This window comes from Heloderma suspectum, chromosome 2 (genome assembly GCF_057233095.1).
Source record: "Heloderma suspectum isolate Gila_16-S chromosome 2, 16-S_ref, whole genome shotgun sequence".
Lineage (NCBI taxonomy): Eukaryota > Metazoa > Chordata > Lepidosauria > Squamata > Helodermatidae > Heloderma > Heloderma suspectum.
The window spans coordinates 72362654-72378957 of NC_139459.1; the positions used below are offsets into that span (position 1 = coordinate 72362654).

At 44.6% G+C, this 16304-nt stretch overlaps 1 protein-coding gene across 3 annotated transcripts in view; it reads left to right on the top strand.

Moving 5' to 3' along the window:
* The first annotated feature begins 208 nt into the window (after positions 1–208).
* The window catches only part of WDR36 (WD repeat domain 36), a 70372-nt gene continuing 54276 nt past the window's right edge, over positions 209–16304 (top strand). Inside the window, exons 1-2 of one of the 3 annotated variants that reach the window (XM_084833859.1) lie at positions 209–522; positions 14532–14563. Coding sequence is in view for 2 of the 3 variants with exons in the window: in XM_084833860.1 (XP_084689986.1) it covers positions 340–522; positions 14532–14559 (211 nt within the window). In the remaining variant the exon portion in view is untranslated. Of the gene's footprint in view, positions 523–14531; positions 14564–15852; positions 15933–16304 lie in introns of those variants that run through there. The other 2 variants (XM_084833860.1, XM_084833858.1) reach the window with 2 other exon arrangements.

The window sequence follows — 16304 nt, forward strand, 5'->3', positions numbered from 1 at the left end:
GACGAACGAGACGCTTCGGGCAAAATCCAACACAAATCCTACTCAGGGTTGACCTATTGAAATAAATGGAGTTTAAGTGAGTCATGATTAACTTAAGTCCCATTCATTTCGGAGGGTTCACTCTTGGATTTTGCTTTTTCATCCCGACATGCGGAACCGAAGTCCTCCGTCTCGCGAGCGCAGTAAGGCGGCCCATTTCTACGGCGGCACCGGTGGGGGCAGGATACGCGCTGGAAGCAGCCGAGGAGCTTTCCGGAAGCCCCTCAAGTCTCCGGCTTCTCACGCACGGGCCTCCTCGGGCAGCGCGGCGGCGGCGGCGCCCGCGGAGAAGAGAAGGCGATGTCGGGGGCGGGCGAAGCCCGTCATGGGGGGCCCGGCGCGGGCGGGGGCAGCGCGCTCTTCGCGGGCTTCCGCGCGCTCGGCCTTTACTCCAGTCACCTGGCGCACGTGCTGCGCTACCACCGCCGTCACCGGGAGTTCTACCTGGTCACCGCTGCGGGGAGGAGCTTCCACACTTACAACGTGAGTCCGGCAGGCGGGCCGAGCCCGGAGCCCCTTTCGTCCCCGCCCTCCGCCCGCCGCGTGGCTGTCGAGGGAGGGCGCGAGCGGGTGGAAGCCCTCATGGAAGGGGCGCTCCCCCCTCGCCGAGGCCGAAACGGCCTCAGCTCTTTCTCCTCCTCTCCCTGCGGGACGGGGAAAATCCCTCCTGGGTGGGCGAAAGTACACCTGCAAAAGAGTGGTGGATAACGGCCTGCATGTGCATGGTGAGCCGGTTATTTAAGTAGTCCTAGGTTGCCTTTTAGGGCAAGCTGGGGCAAGCTTATAAGACGGACCTTTGTCAGCAGGTGATGTCTCTGCTTCTTACTATGCTGTCTAGGTTTGCCGTAGCTTTCCTCCCAAGGAGCAAGCGTCTTTTAATTTCATGGCTACAGTCACCGTCTGCGGTGATCTTGGAGCCCAAGAAAGTAAAATCTGTCACTGCTGCCATTTCTTCCCCTTCTATATGCCAGGAAGTGATGGGGCCAGATGCCAAGATCTTCGTTTTTTTAATGTTGAGTTTCAAACCAGCTTTTGCACTCTCCACTTTCACCCTCAACAAGAGGCTCTTGAGATCCTCTTCGCTTTCTGCCATTAGGGTGGTATCGTCTGTGTATCTGAGGTTGTTGATAATTCTCCCAGCAATCTTAATTCCGACCTGTGATTCATCCAACCTGGCGTTTCTCATGATGTACTCTGCATATAACTTAAATAAGCAGGGCGACAATATGCAGCCTTGTCATACTCCTTTCCCAATTTTGAACCAATCGGTTCTTCCGTGTCCGGTTCTTACTGTTGCTTCTTGACCCTCGTACAGGTTTCTCAGGAGATAGGTAAGATGGTCTGGTACTCCCATCACTTTAAGAATTTGCCACAGTTTGTTGTGATCCACACAATCAAAGGCTTTAGCGTAGTCAATGAAGCAGAAATAGACGTTTTTCTGGAATTCTCTTGCTTTCTCCATGATCCAGCGAATGTTGGCAATTTGATCTCTAGTTCCTCTGCCTCTTCGAAACCCCGCTTGTACTTCCGGTAGTTCTCAGTTCACATGCTGCTGAAGCCTAGCTTGTAGGATTTTGAGCATCACCTTGCTGGCATGTGAAATGAGTGCAACTGTACGGTAGTTTGAACACTCTTTGGCGTTGCCCTTCTTTGGAATTGAAATGTAAACTGACCTTTTCCAGTCTTGTGGCCACTGTTGAGTGTTCCAAATTTGTTGGCATACTGAGTGCAGCACTTTAACAGCATAATCTTTTAGGATTTTAAATAGCTCAGCTGGAATACTGTCATCTCCGCTAGCTTTGTTGTTAGTAATGCTTCCTAAGTCCTACTTGACTTCACTCTCGAGGATGTCCGGCTCAAGTTCAGTGACCGCACTATCATGGCTATCAGGGACATTCAGATCTTTCCTGTATAGTTCTTCTGTGTATTCTTTCCACCTCTTCTTAATCTCCTCTGCTTCTGTTAGGTCCCTGCCTTCTTTGTCCTTGATCATGCCCGTCTTTGCACAAAACGTTCCCTTGAGATCTCCGATTTTCTTGAAGAGATCTCTAGTCTTTCCCATTCTGTTGTTTTCCTCGATTTCTTTGCATTGTTCATTTAAGAAGGCCTTCTTGTCTCTCCTTGCTATTCTCTGGAACTCTGCATTCAGTTAGATATCTCTTCCCCTTTCTCCCTTGTTTTTTGCTTCCCTTCTTTCCTCAGCTACTTGTAAAGCCTCATCAGACAGCCACTTTGCTTCCTTGCATTTCTTTTTCTTGGGGATGGATTTAGTTGCTGCCTTCTGAACAATGTTACGGACCTCCATCCATAGTTCCTCAGGCACTCTATCTATCAGGTCTAATCCCTTAAATCTATTCCTCACCTCCACTGTATATTCATAAGGGATATGATTTAGGTCATACCTGAACGGTTTAGTGGTTTTCCCTACGTTCTTCAATTTAAGCCGAAATTTTTGCAAGAAGCAGCTCATGATCTGAGCCACAGTCAGCTCCAGGTCTTGTTTTTACTGACTGTATGGAGCTTCTCCATCTTTGGCTGCAAAGGACATAAACAATCTGATTTCGATATTGACCATCTGGTGATGTCCATGTGTAGAGTCGTCTCTTGTGCTGTTGGAAAACAGTGTTTGCTATGATCAGCGTGTTCTCTTGGCAAAACTCTATTAGCCTTTGTCCTGCTTCATTCTGTACACCAAGGCCATGCTTGCCTGTTATCCCGGTGATATCTTGACTTCCTACATTGGCATTCCAATCCCCTATGATGAAAAGGACATCTTTGTTTGGTGTTAGTTCTAGAAAGTGTTGTAGGTCTTCATAGAACCGATCACCCTCAGCTTCTTCGGCCTCAGTGGTTGGGGCATAGACTTGAATTACTGTGATGTGGAATGGTTTGCCTTGGATTCGTACTGAGATCATTCTATTGCTTTTGAGGTTGTACCCCAGTACTGCTTTTCCCACCCTTTTTTTGACTATGAGTGCTACTCCATTTTTCTAAGGGATTCTTGCCCACAGTAGTAGATATAATGGTCATCTGAATTAAATTTGCCCATGCTTGTCCATTTTAGTTCGCTGATTCCCAAGATGTCGTTGTTCAATCTTGCCATCTCATGTTTGACCACCTCCAGCTTACCTTGATTCATTGATCTGACATTCCAGGTTCCTAAACAATATTGTTCTTTACAGCATCGGATTTTCTTTTCACCACCGGACACATCCACAGCTGAGTGTCCTTTCGGGTTTGGCCCAGCCGCTTCACTCTTTCTGGCGCTACTTGGAAATTCCCTCAGCTCTTCCCCAGTAGTATATTGGACACCTTCCGACCTGAGGGTCTCATCTTCCGGCGTCATATCTTTTAGCCTTGTGATACGTTCCATGGGGTTTTCTTGGCAAGAATACTGGAGTGGGTTGCCATTTCCTTCTCCAGTGGACCACATTTTGTCAGAACTCTCTGCCATGACCTGTCCATCTTGGGTGGCCCTGCATGTCATAGCTTATGGCTTCACTGAGTTACGCAAGCCCCTTCGCCACAATAAGGCAGTGATCCATGAAGGGGTTTGGGGACATACTGGCGAATAAAGAAGCTTTGATCCTGTGGATCTGAGGCCTCCGTCAATCTGCCCCTGCACGTCTTTTATTCTGCTGTTGTTGCTGGAGAAGGAGTTGTGGCAGGGGTTTTTACCACTCCAGTGAAGATAATTCAGGCGGAGGACCTCCCTCTCCAAACATAGGAAGGGAGATCTGCAATATTCTGTTGCACCTGGGATACCTTTCCAGGAACCATTTCTTCATTACATTTGTATACCGTCCAACTGGCAAATCCCCTCAAGGTGGTTTACAATCATAAAACAAAACAGCAAGAACAAAGTAACAAAAAATAATGATACAGTGATAAAAGTATCAAAAATACAGCATCAAACATATAAAACATTAAACTGTAATTCACCCAGAGAATGTTAGTTATTGGGCAGATTAGAAATGTAATAAATAAATATAAATACAAATTAAGTATTGAGGAACCAACAGTAAAATTAATAATTAAAGCAACAGATTAAAGATTAAACGCCAGTTAAAGAGGAAGGTCTTAACCTGGGGTCTAAATGTATACAATGAAGATGCTTGGTGGGTCTTCCTGGGAAGTGTATTCCACAGACAGGAGGCCACTATAGAGTAGGCTTTTCCCCTGGTAGCCACCCATCGCACTATTGTGGGTGGCAACACCCAGAGAAGAACCTCCAAAGGCTATCTTAGCAATCAGGCAGGAACATATGTGGGAAGGCGCTCCTTCAGGTGGACTGGTCCTAAGCCATTCAGGCCTTTAAAGGTCAGCACCAACATTTTGAATTGGGCCTGGAAACTGACTGGCAACCAGTGTAGTTAATGCAGCACTGGAGGAATATGTTAGAAATGGACAATCCCAGTAAGTAAGCAGCTTTGCTGCTCTATTCTGCGCTAACTGAAGTTTCCAGACGTTTTCCAGAGGTAGCCCCACGTAACATTGCAATAATCCAGGTGGTAGGGTAGCAGTGCATGGATAACTGTAGCTAGGACCATAGGATTGTGCCCTAAAATGATCAGGTCAGTTCATAGTACACAGTTTATGAGAGCAGCTTGTAAGGTAGGCTTAACTTATGCCACAAATATTTATATGAAACATATTAAGCCAGCAGTACTATTAGAAAAATGAGATCCAGAATACATTCTGCTGCACAGCTGGCAATTCCAAAGATGTTTAAGGGAGCAATCCTACGGCCGCTAGACAGTGGCTAGGCGGCCATAGGATATCTGGTTTTCCAGGAACCGACCTTGGAGCCTGCGCTCCGAGATCACTTCCCGGAGAACTGACCTCCTCCCTCTTCCGCGCTGCCTCGGAGGCAGTGTGGAACAGCCCCATGCGACGTGTTCGCAAGGAGCGCGAAGCGGCTGAAAATGCCTATACGACACATCCAGTGTATCATACAGCAGCCCCCTTCCCCACTCAGCCCTCCCGCAGCTAGACAGTGGCAATTGGCTGTCTAGCTGAAAATGCAGGGCAGGAGAAGTGCAGAGGGAACGATCCCCTCCATGCTTCTCCTGCCCTGCATTGGATAGGTGGTTGCCTCCAAGTTCGGAGGCAGCTGCCTATTTAAATAGGATTGCGCCCTAAGATATACTGCATATTTTGAAAGCTGACCATTCCTCTGAAACATAGAACATGATAGCTGTCCCCTCATTTGACAGCTAACTATTTCAGAGCCAACTATAAGGTTACTTTGATGGCATGTTTACGCCCTTGATCCCAGGCTATGTGTGGCAGACTACGCTGAGGTAGCCAATATAGTACAGAGTATGGAGAAGTAGCAATTTTGGCATAGTAAAACTTAAAAACCAGGGGGTGAGGGCATAGAATGCTGCTAAAGTAGGGCATTGTACTCTGTCCACAAAAGCTCCCATATGTCATTAGTACATGGACAGAAGTCAGTCTCTCTTTAAATGGGCTGTAATTAGGCAAGTTCAAAAAATCCCTCCTGTTCTTAGGAGAGGGAAATTCCCTGCAGCAACTCCAGGGCTGGAGTAAGTTTTTTGTGTGTTTTGGGGGCATACCTGCAGGAATGAGGAGGCTTTGGATCCTGTGGATCCAAGACCTCATTCAGTCTGCCCCAGCATTCCCCACCTCCACCCCCACTCCCCTTACTGCTGCTGGAGAAGCAGTGGTGGCAGGGTTTGGGGTTTTTTTTACTGCTCCAGAGAACACGCCTCTGGTGGAGGTGGTCTGCAATAGCTGAGAGCCAGCTCTCAGGTTACTTTGAGGGCAGGTTTACACCCCTGTTCTCAAGCTGTATGTATAAGCCTTTGCATAGGTACAGAAAACTAGCCAAGAGAGTATGGAGATGTAGCAATTTCAGCATGATAAACCTTGCGGGGGGATGTGTGCGCAGAGGATGGTGCCAAAATAGGGTACTATTTTCTGTCACCAAATCTCCTATATGTAGTTAGACGGTACATGGACACACACACTCTCTTTTTAAAGCAGCTGTAATCAGGCAAGTTCAAAATATGTGTTGGTTTCAGATGGAAGTTATGTGGTCACTTTGTTCTCTTATTGGCAGTAGCCAAAGTTTTAAGCACATGTGCGATAAGTCCAGTCCCAAGTGTGAGAGACTGTGGCTATAGTGCATACTATTGTACACTTGTGAGCCTGCCATGTCATAGTGTGGTTTGCCGTTAGTCTCCTCAGCTCAAGTTCACAGAATCACAGGAGAGTGAGGCAGCAGACCTGGCTCTGATTGTAGCCAGGCTTGCAGGCCACCCAGGTTCTATCCAGTTGTGACCTCAGACCACTGCTTCCCGTGGCATGTGTACTGCAGGTTGACCGGTTACAGTCTCTGTGATGTTTTACATTATGCCTGTGTATAGCTTTGGCTACTCCAACTTAGAAAGGGTATTGAGCTTGAAATGTTCAAAAAAGAGCAACTAAAACTATAAGGCAGTGATGAGGGTTTTCTGGAAAAGTTTGAACTGGAAAATTTTCCAATGCAGATTAGGCTACTTTGCATAGTATCATTTCTGTTGGAAACTCACTGAAGGGTAATTCAGTTAAACACAAGTAAAATAAAGCTAAAAAAGTACCCCACTTTAATTTTTTGTCTCAGTGCACCACAGATATTTGACCTGAAATATTTGAGGGAAAAAGTTAAAGCACACCTAATGTGATTTAAATATTATATTATATATTGGAATAGTTGTAAACATTTAAAGACAATAGCACATATGTCCAGTACGTTGTTTAAATATAAGAAAGAAAGGTACTGAAAACTGTTGTCACACTAATTCAGCCTTCCCCAACTTGGTGCCCTCCAGATATTTTGGATTACAACTCCCAGCATCCTTCAGTCAGCATAGCTGGCTGGGGATGCTGGGAGTTCTAGTCCAGCACATCTGGAGGGCACCAGCTTGGGGAGTGCTGCGCTAATTAATTTTAGCAACCCAAAGTACTGCATGATATGCTGGGAACCACTCATCTTTTTCAACAGAATTCTCTTCCGCTACAATTGTTGGGGCACCTTTAGTTTCACTGTCATTACTTAGTTCCATTTCACACTGAGACATACATGTATTTCAATGATGTTTATGTATTCTCTCATATGCTTGCTAAGGAAAAAAACATTAATTACAGCTTTGAAACTGCCAAGCTTGCCTAATACTGTGGCATCCATTCATAGTTACTAATGAAGTTATCAAATGGACAATTTGTCACAGAAAAATTAAGCTGTGGAAACTTTTCTGCCCCACATCACTGCTACCAGGTGTTCAAATGACTTTCCTACAAGGAATGGTTATTGCATTTTGGGTCTTTTATTTTACAGAAAAGGCAACTGAGGGTGGCTATGATAGGAGCTTATAAAATTATGAATAGTGTGGGAAGACAATTATCTCATAATATTACAACTTTTAAGGCACAAGCCTATGCATGTTTAGAGAGAAAAAAGCCTTACAACTCCCAGCATTCCCCAGCCAGCCATGGCCAGGTATCCAATGCAGGGCGGGAGGAACACAGAGGGGATCCTTTCCTCTGCACTCTGGCTGCCCTGCATTTGTGGCTAGACAGCTGATTTTGGCTGTCTAGCTGGGGACTTCGGAGCGGGATAGGGGAGGCCACACAGCACATAGGAAGCATCATAACAATGCTTCTGCGGTCTCCTCCCCTCCCCCCAGAACTCGCCCCTTTTCGCCTGCTCCACGCCACGTTTAGGAGCGTGGAGAAGGGGAAGAACCGTGCTGCCTATGAGACAGTGGGGGAGGGGGCAGGGGGTGTGGTTTCTGGGAATCGAGCTCTGAGCCCTGGATCTGAACTCGGTTCTCAGAAACCAAAAAATCCTACAGCTTTCTAGATACTGTCTGGTGGCCAGAGGATTGCTCTGTTAGTCACCCAATGAAACTGATTGGTAAAAGGTTCAAGACAGAAAAAATAAAGTATTTCACACAATGTATAATCAGGTTTTGGAATTTGCTTCCACAGCTTAGATAGCTTTAAAAAAGAAGAAACTGCCCACACTGGAAGGAAAGCTTCAAAATAGAGAGATTTGTAGGATAAACATAGTGGCTTGGATCCCCACTAATGTCCTGTTAATGGAAGGCCTCCTTCCTTCTGCAGAAGGAATTCCACTCCCTCATGGGAGGAAGGGAGAAGATAATCTTAACTGATTCCCCCTCCCCGGTGCCACCCCTCACACTGTTCCAGTGGGTACCCCAGGCCTTTGGAACACATTTTTTGGGGTGCACAGGGCTGAGTGGGAAATTGTCAAAAATTGCCTCCCCTCTTCTGCTGGCAGGAGTGTTCCACAAGCATAACTCCTTTAAGAGGGCACTCCTCCTGACAGAGTATGTGTTAGGGTCCAAGAGCCAGTATATCTAATGCATTCTGCCCACTTTACAAGCAAAATAATTTTGTCCCCTCCATCTTACTTATTATTCAGAACATGTTTTTTTTAAAAAAATTAACAAAGGATTAGACAAATTAATGGAGGGTAAGTATTGGCAACCTTGATGAAATTTTGATTTGGCCGCTGTGTTGCTAAAAGAAGAAATAGTGGGAGAGATAGCATAATACTTTTTTTTAATATTATTTCATTTCTATACTTTCCAATAGCCAAAGCTCTCTGGGTGGTTCACAAAAATTAAAACCAGAAAGCGCAGCATAAAACAATATAAAATATTGTTAAATATATTATAGCAATATAAAATATGAAAGCTAAAAACCACAATATAACAGTACAGCCAGAATAAAACCTAGCAGCGATGCAGAGATTTAAAATACAGATTTAAAACACTTAAGCTAAAAAACTAGGAAGCTAAAATATTGGGAGAATAAAAAGGTCTTCACCTGGCACCTGAAGGCATACAACGTAGGTGCCAGGCAAACCTCTGTAGAGAGCTCATTCCATAGCTGGGATACCACAGCAGAAAAGGCACCCCCTCAAGTAGGATGGAAAGAAACATGACGTAGAGCTAAATGAAATAAATGCTTGTGTATTGCCCAAGTGTCCTGTCCATATCCTTTCCAAAATTTCTGGAATTTACAGTTACGTCAGTCTAGACATTTTCTTGTCATTACTCATGCAAACCAAGCACCAATGGTAATTGTAAAGTTTGCCCTATGGCACAGTCTAGTTTCATTCAGATAAATGGGCATTTTTCCATTGACTTCAATGAGGGGAATTACCTTGCTAATGTAACTCTTCCCTAATTTTTTCATAAATCATACCTTCTACATACATTGGTTTCTTTGAGCTAAAACATTTATAGCTTGACTAATAAATGTATGCACAGAATTGTGCTTAGAGTAATACTTCATAAAAATATACCTACCTCTATAAATATAAATAAATAGGTATATAAAAATATACCTAGCTCTACCTCTCATTCAAATCTTCACCAAGGTTGGCCGTAGAATCCCTGTCCAAATGTCTGGAGATGGTGAGTGGCTGGATGGGCAGGAATAAGCTGAAGCTGAACCCTGACAAGACCGAGGTACTTTTGGTGGGAGACAAGAGGAGGTTGGGGGATGTTGACCTGGTGTTGAATGAGGTATGGCTACCCTTGAAAGACCAGGTCCGCAGCTTGGGGGTCATCTTTGTCGGGAGCGCCCTAGTGGCCTCTTTCTGTCTACTCCAGTAGCTAACTCAAGACACAGACAAAAGGATTCTTTTCAAGGCTTTAATCCTTTTACAACTTAATGACTCTTTCCGATGCTAATCACCAGCGACTAAGCAAGGAACTGCACTGGGGAAAAGATAGCAGAGTAGCCTATGCTCCAGGTTAGGCAGTTGGTCCCTGTTTGAAGGAGAATCACGGGAAGACCCTGAACTTAAGGGCTAGGAAGAGATCCTCCCCCTTTCCCTTGGGTCCTTGGGACGCGACTGTTGCTGGCGCGCCAAACGAGCGCTACGCCTCTTTTCCGCGCCCTCCAACTGTCGTCGCTCTCGGCATCGAGCATCCAGCAAGCCCCCCTCCAGCACTCTCTTGCTGCCAGGGTCACTATCTATCTCAGGAATGCTGGCAGGAGGAATCTCTGCCAGCTGCTGTGCCAGCGCGCTCCTCTCCCACAGATTGCTGTTCCACCTCAGAATCAGAACTGCTCTGCGATTCTATTGGCTCAGTTTCCACCCTGACAATCTTAGACTCCCAGCTGTCTGTGGAGGCTCAGGTGTCAGCTGTGAGCCGGACAGCGCTGTACCAACTCCATCTGATATGGCGGCTGCGCCCCTACCTTCCCGACCATCTGCTCCCATCGGTAGTACATGCCCTGGTTTCCTCTCGTTTAGACTACTGTAATGCGCTCTACATGGGGTTACCCTTGAAGATGGTTCGGAAGCTGCAGCTGGTACAGAACGTGGCGGCTCGTCCGATTAAAGGCAGCCGCCGGCGAGATCACATCACTCCAGTGCTGAAGGAGCTGCACTGGTTACCAGTTGTTTTCTGGGCCAAATTCAAGGTGTTGGTTTTGACCTTTAAAGCCCTATATGGTTCTGGCCCAGCCTATCTCAAGGAGCACCTCCAGCAACACCAGATAGTCCGCTTAACAAGATCAGCCTCGGATGGCCTTCTCTCTGTCCCATCAGCCAGGCTGGTGAGGACGAGGGAGAGGGCCTTTTCTGTGGTGGCCCCCACTCTGTGGAACTCCCTCCCTAGGGAACTCTGCCATGCCCCCTCTTTAATGAGCTTCCGCCACGCATTAAAAACGTGGTTATTCAGGCAGGCATTTGGGGTGGGTTAGGGTAATTTTAGAAATACGATGTTTTTAATGTAGAATTTTATTGTTTTAAACTGTTTTTATTGTTGTACATCGCCCAGAGTGGCTGGGTGACTAGCCAGATGGGCAATTAATTAATTAATGGCTTCTAGTTTTCTCTTGTAATAGAAAATCGTACAGATTTTAAAATATGCAGCTATTCCGATTAATTCAAATCAGACCTTTGATTTTGTTAGTAAGAATAATGAAACTATCAACAGTGCTATATGCCAGTTCTCCTCACAAATAACGAATAACTGTGACTGGCTCTAGGATGGTAAAATATTTGTGCTGGCTCATTCTCTCAACCAGTTTTTGCTGTGCACGCTGACTTCCAGTTGTAGGTCTTGTGTGGAGGCAGGCACTATATGCGATTCCATGCAAATTGGCTTTTCAAATGCTGTTACATGCACTTGAAAAGCTTATTTTTGTAGTAGCATGTGAAAAATCAGTCAACAGAGTTTTAGTTTGATGTTGTCCTTTGAACAACCACATTAAGTGTACAGCCCTCCTGGGTGGAAAAAGCACTGCAGATAACATACCAAAAGTAGCTGTGAGAATGACCCACTTTATCAGACATCATGTATTCATTAATAAATTAATTTTAAATAAATTATAATAGCAGTTATTGCTTTCATTCTTACTTTCTATCCATGTTTCAACAATAACAGTGCCCAGACAACATTATTTCCTATCATAGTGTTTCCCCCTTCCCCTTTGCGGACAATACACTAATAAGCAGGAGTTGAATTCTAACTCAGGAAGGACCCTATAGATGATATTAGTCCCCAACAGTCTATCCTAGCTAGTACAGTGTGCCAGAAACACAAAGCAAGAAGTAGAAATATCCACAGAGCAAATAACCCAAGCACATGATCACATCTACAGTTTACATATCACGTCACAAGACTTACAATATGCATAGAAATGGTATATTATAAGGGAGTTAGGGCACAATCCTATTCAGATAGGTGGCAACCTCTGAACTCAGAGGCGACCGCCTATCCAGTGCAGGGCAGGAGAAGCACGGAGGGGATCGTTCCGTCCACACTCCTCCTGCCCTGCATTTTCAGCTAGACAGCCGATTGTGGCTGTCTAGCCACGGGAGAGCTAAGCAGGGGAGGAGGCTGCTGTATGTCACATTGGATGTGTTGTACAGGCATTTCTGCCCGCCCACCCTGGAACGCCCCTTTTCGGCCGCTCCACACTCCTCTTGTGAGCACAGGGGATGGGGCTGTTCCACGCTGCGCAGAAGTGCAGGGAGGTCAGTTCTCCGGGAATCGACCTCAGAGCATGGCCTCTGAGGTCGGTTCCTGGAAAACCAGATATTCTATGGCCGTCTAGCCGCTGTCTAGCGGCCATAAGATTGCTTCCTTAAGCATTTGTAAAATGGGTACGTTTTTTCTAGCTTGTCTTCTATGTACCTGTTCAACACTTTGCACAGTATAGTCCATAGACTTACAAGGCTATAGTAATTGCCTTTTGAGGTCTTTGAGGCAAGTTGCAGTCCATATAGCCAGAATAGCAGCTAGGTCACTTTCAGACCTTTTTCTTTTTTTCTGCTACTGGTGATGTAAATGAACCATGAGCTGGTTCAGCTGTGCTCATCCGATTGCTGAGCATTGGATGATATGCAGCTGATTGTAGGGGTGCTTACGTAACGCCCCCTCCTGCAGTCAATGAACATGGGGATGGGGTTAGGATTAAACCTGTGGGCCATATTTCCCAGCAGCTGTGTCTTCAGTGTTAGTGAGAAGGGGCTCTGAGTGTGTACAGATATATCTGCATAAGGCCTCTTCACACTAACGCTAGTGGGCACAGCCAGCTAGCACATTGTTCTTTGGGAGTGTGGTCAGCAGACATACTGCTCCCCACTCATGTTTTTGTTGAACAATTGATGGGTGTCATTTGATCACCCCTTCTATGTACCATCTAATTTAAAAAGTATTATTTGAATTGATGGGGTAAACTGTAGTGATCTGCTTTATCTCATTCACACACATCAGTTCTTTGATGAACATGCCTTGTGTGAACTGGCTAAAAGATGCTGTAAGAAGGATTCCAGCTACAGGACTGGATTACAAGATCCATTCCAAATTTGATGAATCGGACAAGTAATTATGGAAAACCACTTACGAAAATTCCCAGCTTCCATTACATAAAACAAAAAGAGGTACTTACTTGAGACTCCCCATCCACCCCCACTTTCTGGGTGTTTAGAAGCTACATGTAGAGTTATAGAGGGGAATCCTGTATTTCAAAATAATACTGTTTTCCTGATAGTGGTTTTTGGTGTGTTTTATGTTTGGGTTTAATGTGTTTGTTTTATTATTGTTTTTAAATATATTTTAAAATGTTTCTGTGATGGTTACAATCATAGAATAGTAGGGTTGGAAGGGGCCTACAAGGCCATCGAGTCCAACCCCCTGCTCAATGCAGCCCTGACGGATGGCTGTCCAGCCTCATCTTGAATGCCTTCAGTGTGGGAGAGCCCACCACCTCCCTAGGTAATTGGTCACATTGTCGTATTGCTCTAACAGTCAGGAAGCTTCTCCTGAACTTCAGCTGGAATCTGGCTTCCTGCAACTTGAGCGCATGATTCCGTGTCCTGCACTCTGAGATGATCGAGAAGACATCCTGGCCTTCCTCTCTGGGACGACCTTTCAAGTCCTTGAAGAGTGCTATCATATCTCCCCTCAGTCTTCTCTTCTCAAGGCTAAACATACCCAGTTCTTTCAGTCTCTCTTCAGAGGGCTTTGTTTCCAGTCCCCTGATATTTGCTTTTCAAAAGTTTCATCCTCGTCTTCTCCTTGATTGGGTGGCTGGTAGTAGACTCCGACCACCATGTTCCTTTTATTCTTTGCTCCATTTATTTTAACCCAGATGCTCGTGATGGGGCTACCAAGCTCATCCTCCTGTATTTCTGTGCAGAGATATGTATTTTTCTCATAGTGCAACCCCACCTCCCTTTCTGTTCCTCCTGTTCTTTTTGAACAAGTTATATCCTTCAGTTGCTGTATTCCAGTCATGAGAGTCATCCCACCAAGTCTCAGTTACACCTATCAAGTCATAATTTCCCTCCTGTATTAAGAGTTCAAGTTCATTCTGTTTGTTTCCCATACTCTGGGCATTAGTATATAGACATCGAAGACCATGTGCTTCATAGTCTGGCTTTCTTCCTACATGTTTGTGAAGACTATTATTGGGTGCTATTAGAGCTGTTCTCTCCATTGTGGTGCATGAGCCTTTGTCCACTGTTAACCCCAACTTTACGTCTCCCTTCCCCGTAGGATTCAGTTTAAAGCCCTCCTGATGAAGTTCTTCATGCTGTGGCCAAACACATTCTTCCCAGCCTTTGTGAGGTGCAACCTGTCCCTCGCCAACAATCCATCTTCCAGGAAGTATAGCCCGTGGTCCCAGAATCCAAATCTCTCTTGTTGGCACCAGCTTTGTAGCCAGTCATTCACCCAGAGTATTTTTCTTTCCCTTTCTATCCCTCATCTAACCTCTGAATTGGATTCCTGCATTGAGCAGGTGGTTGGACTTGATGGCCTTGTAGGCCCCTTCCAAGCCTACTATTCTATGATTCTATACTGGAAGGATGGAAGAGAAAACTATCTGGGGCCCCTTGAATGCCATTTTCTTGGTGGAAAGGCAGGGTGTAAATCAAATAAATAAATACATTTATCAAGCTGTCTACTAAAACCCGGTCTTTTTTATTGCAGGTGAAGAAACTGGGCATAGTTGCTGTTAGTAAGTATGTTGTCACATATATACATTTAATGTGGGTTTTGCTGTATTTTTTCTGTATGAATGGTAAAATAGCCTTTATGTACAAAAAGGTCATTATAAAATGGTGTAATGTTTGTTTATTTATTTGTTACATTTCTATCCCACCTTTTCTCCAAGGAGCTCAAGGGTGCATACACATAATCCTCCCCATTTTATCCTCACAACAACCCTGTGAGGTAGGTTAGGCTGAAAGTCAGTGACGAGCCCCAAGTCACTCAATGAGCTTCCTGGCTGAGTAGGGACTAGTACCTGGGTCTGCCAACTCCCAGTCCAACACTAACCACTACACCACACTGGCTCTCCACATTGTTAAAAATAAACTCTTTACAACAGAGATGAACATTTTGCTTTATAACATAGGAATAAAGAATAAACAAGAAAATTCAACTATTGATTCTAATATACTATCAAAAGAGCCCTGTTTGTAGTTAATTTATTTTCTAAGTGACATACTCTTTTATCCTAATCAGATTAGTCAGTTTGGTCATTTCTAGAGATGGGGGGGGGGGGGGGCTGGGCAGGAGAGAGAAATGTGGGTTAAAAAAAACCCCTCCCCCTGGGCCTTCACATCTCATCATTTCCAGAATTTGCCATATTTTTTCTAAACATCCTTTAGGATTTAGACAGTTCCTTTCAGCTAGCTGCTACATTCAGTTTTGCACCACATCAAACTAGATATGAACTGTACATCACACTTTTCCCTTAAGCATAGATAAAAAGACAGTTGGGTATCATATTTAGCAATATCTTTAATGAGCCGTATTAGGGAATGCCAGTATATTTGGATCCTAGGACGGTCAGCGCCACCATTTATGTAAAAAAGCCACTGGCAGGTTGCCACACAATTAATCAATTTATTTTAAAGCCTACATGGTCATAAATAGCACAAATTGAATGTTATAGAACGTTTCAGATTTTACCCAAATTAAATTAGATGCTCTATCCATTTCTATACTTCTTACAGAATTATTCCACTTAAATCTCTCTTCTCATTTCTGTGGAAAAGATGTCACTCAAGAAATGCCTTCGTGTAAATGGCAGGCTGTTTTTTAAATTGCATCTTATTATTGAATAATAATAGTTTTAAAAGAGAGAGCCATACTCCTGTGCCTGCAGGAATCATGGCTACCCATGTATGCACCCCCATTGAGGGATGGGTACCCTTTGTCCTGCTACTTTCTCTGAAGATTTCCGTCATTTCCCCCATACTGATTAAGCCACAAGTTCTGCTGGCATCTCTGAACAGGTTCAAAAGGAAGCATGAAGCAACCACACATGATTGATCATTACAGCAGCACAAATCATAAATGCACAAATGTTAAGATTATCACCAGGTATGTTAATGCTGTAAATATATGAGTGTTATTTGACTGGTCAGTTCACCAAGACTTTCTTTCTTTTTGATGGGGAGTGGCCCAGGCAGGTGTGGAATGTCAACCATAGCCAGAACTTTCCTTTTACTATTTCTACAACAGCTCTCACTGCCAAGTAGTCAAATGGCTGTGCAGTTTTTTAAAAAGCTTCCTGTCTATTTGGAGCAGTGAGAACTTCAGCGATGGTGAAAAATTACAGCTGTAAAAGTGGTGTTTTCATGTAAGCGTGGATTCTGGTTTCTGGCCAATATGGTTCATATCCTATTGTAGCATATTTTCTGCATATTAGCGATGCTAGTTCTGAGCACATTTTCATGGAAGTGAGACTGCAAT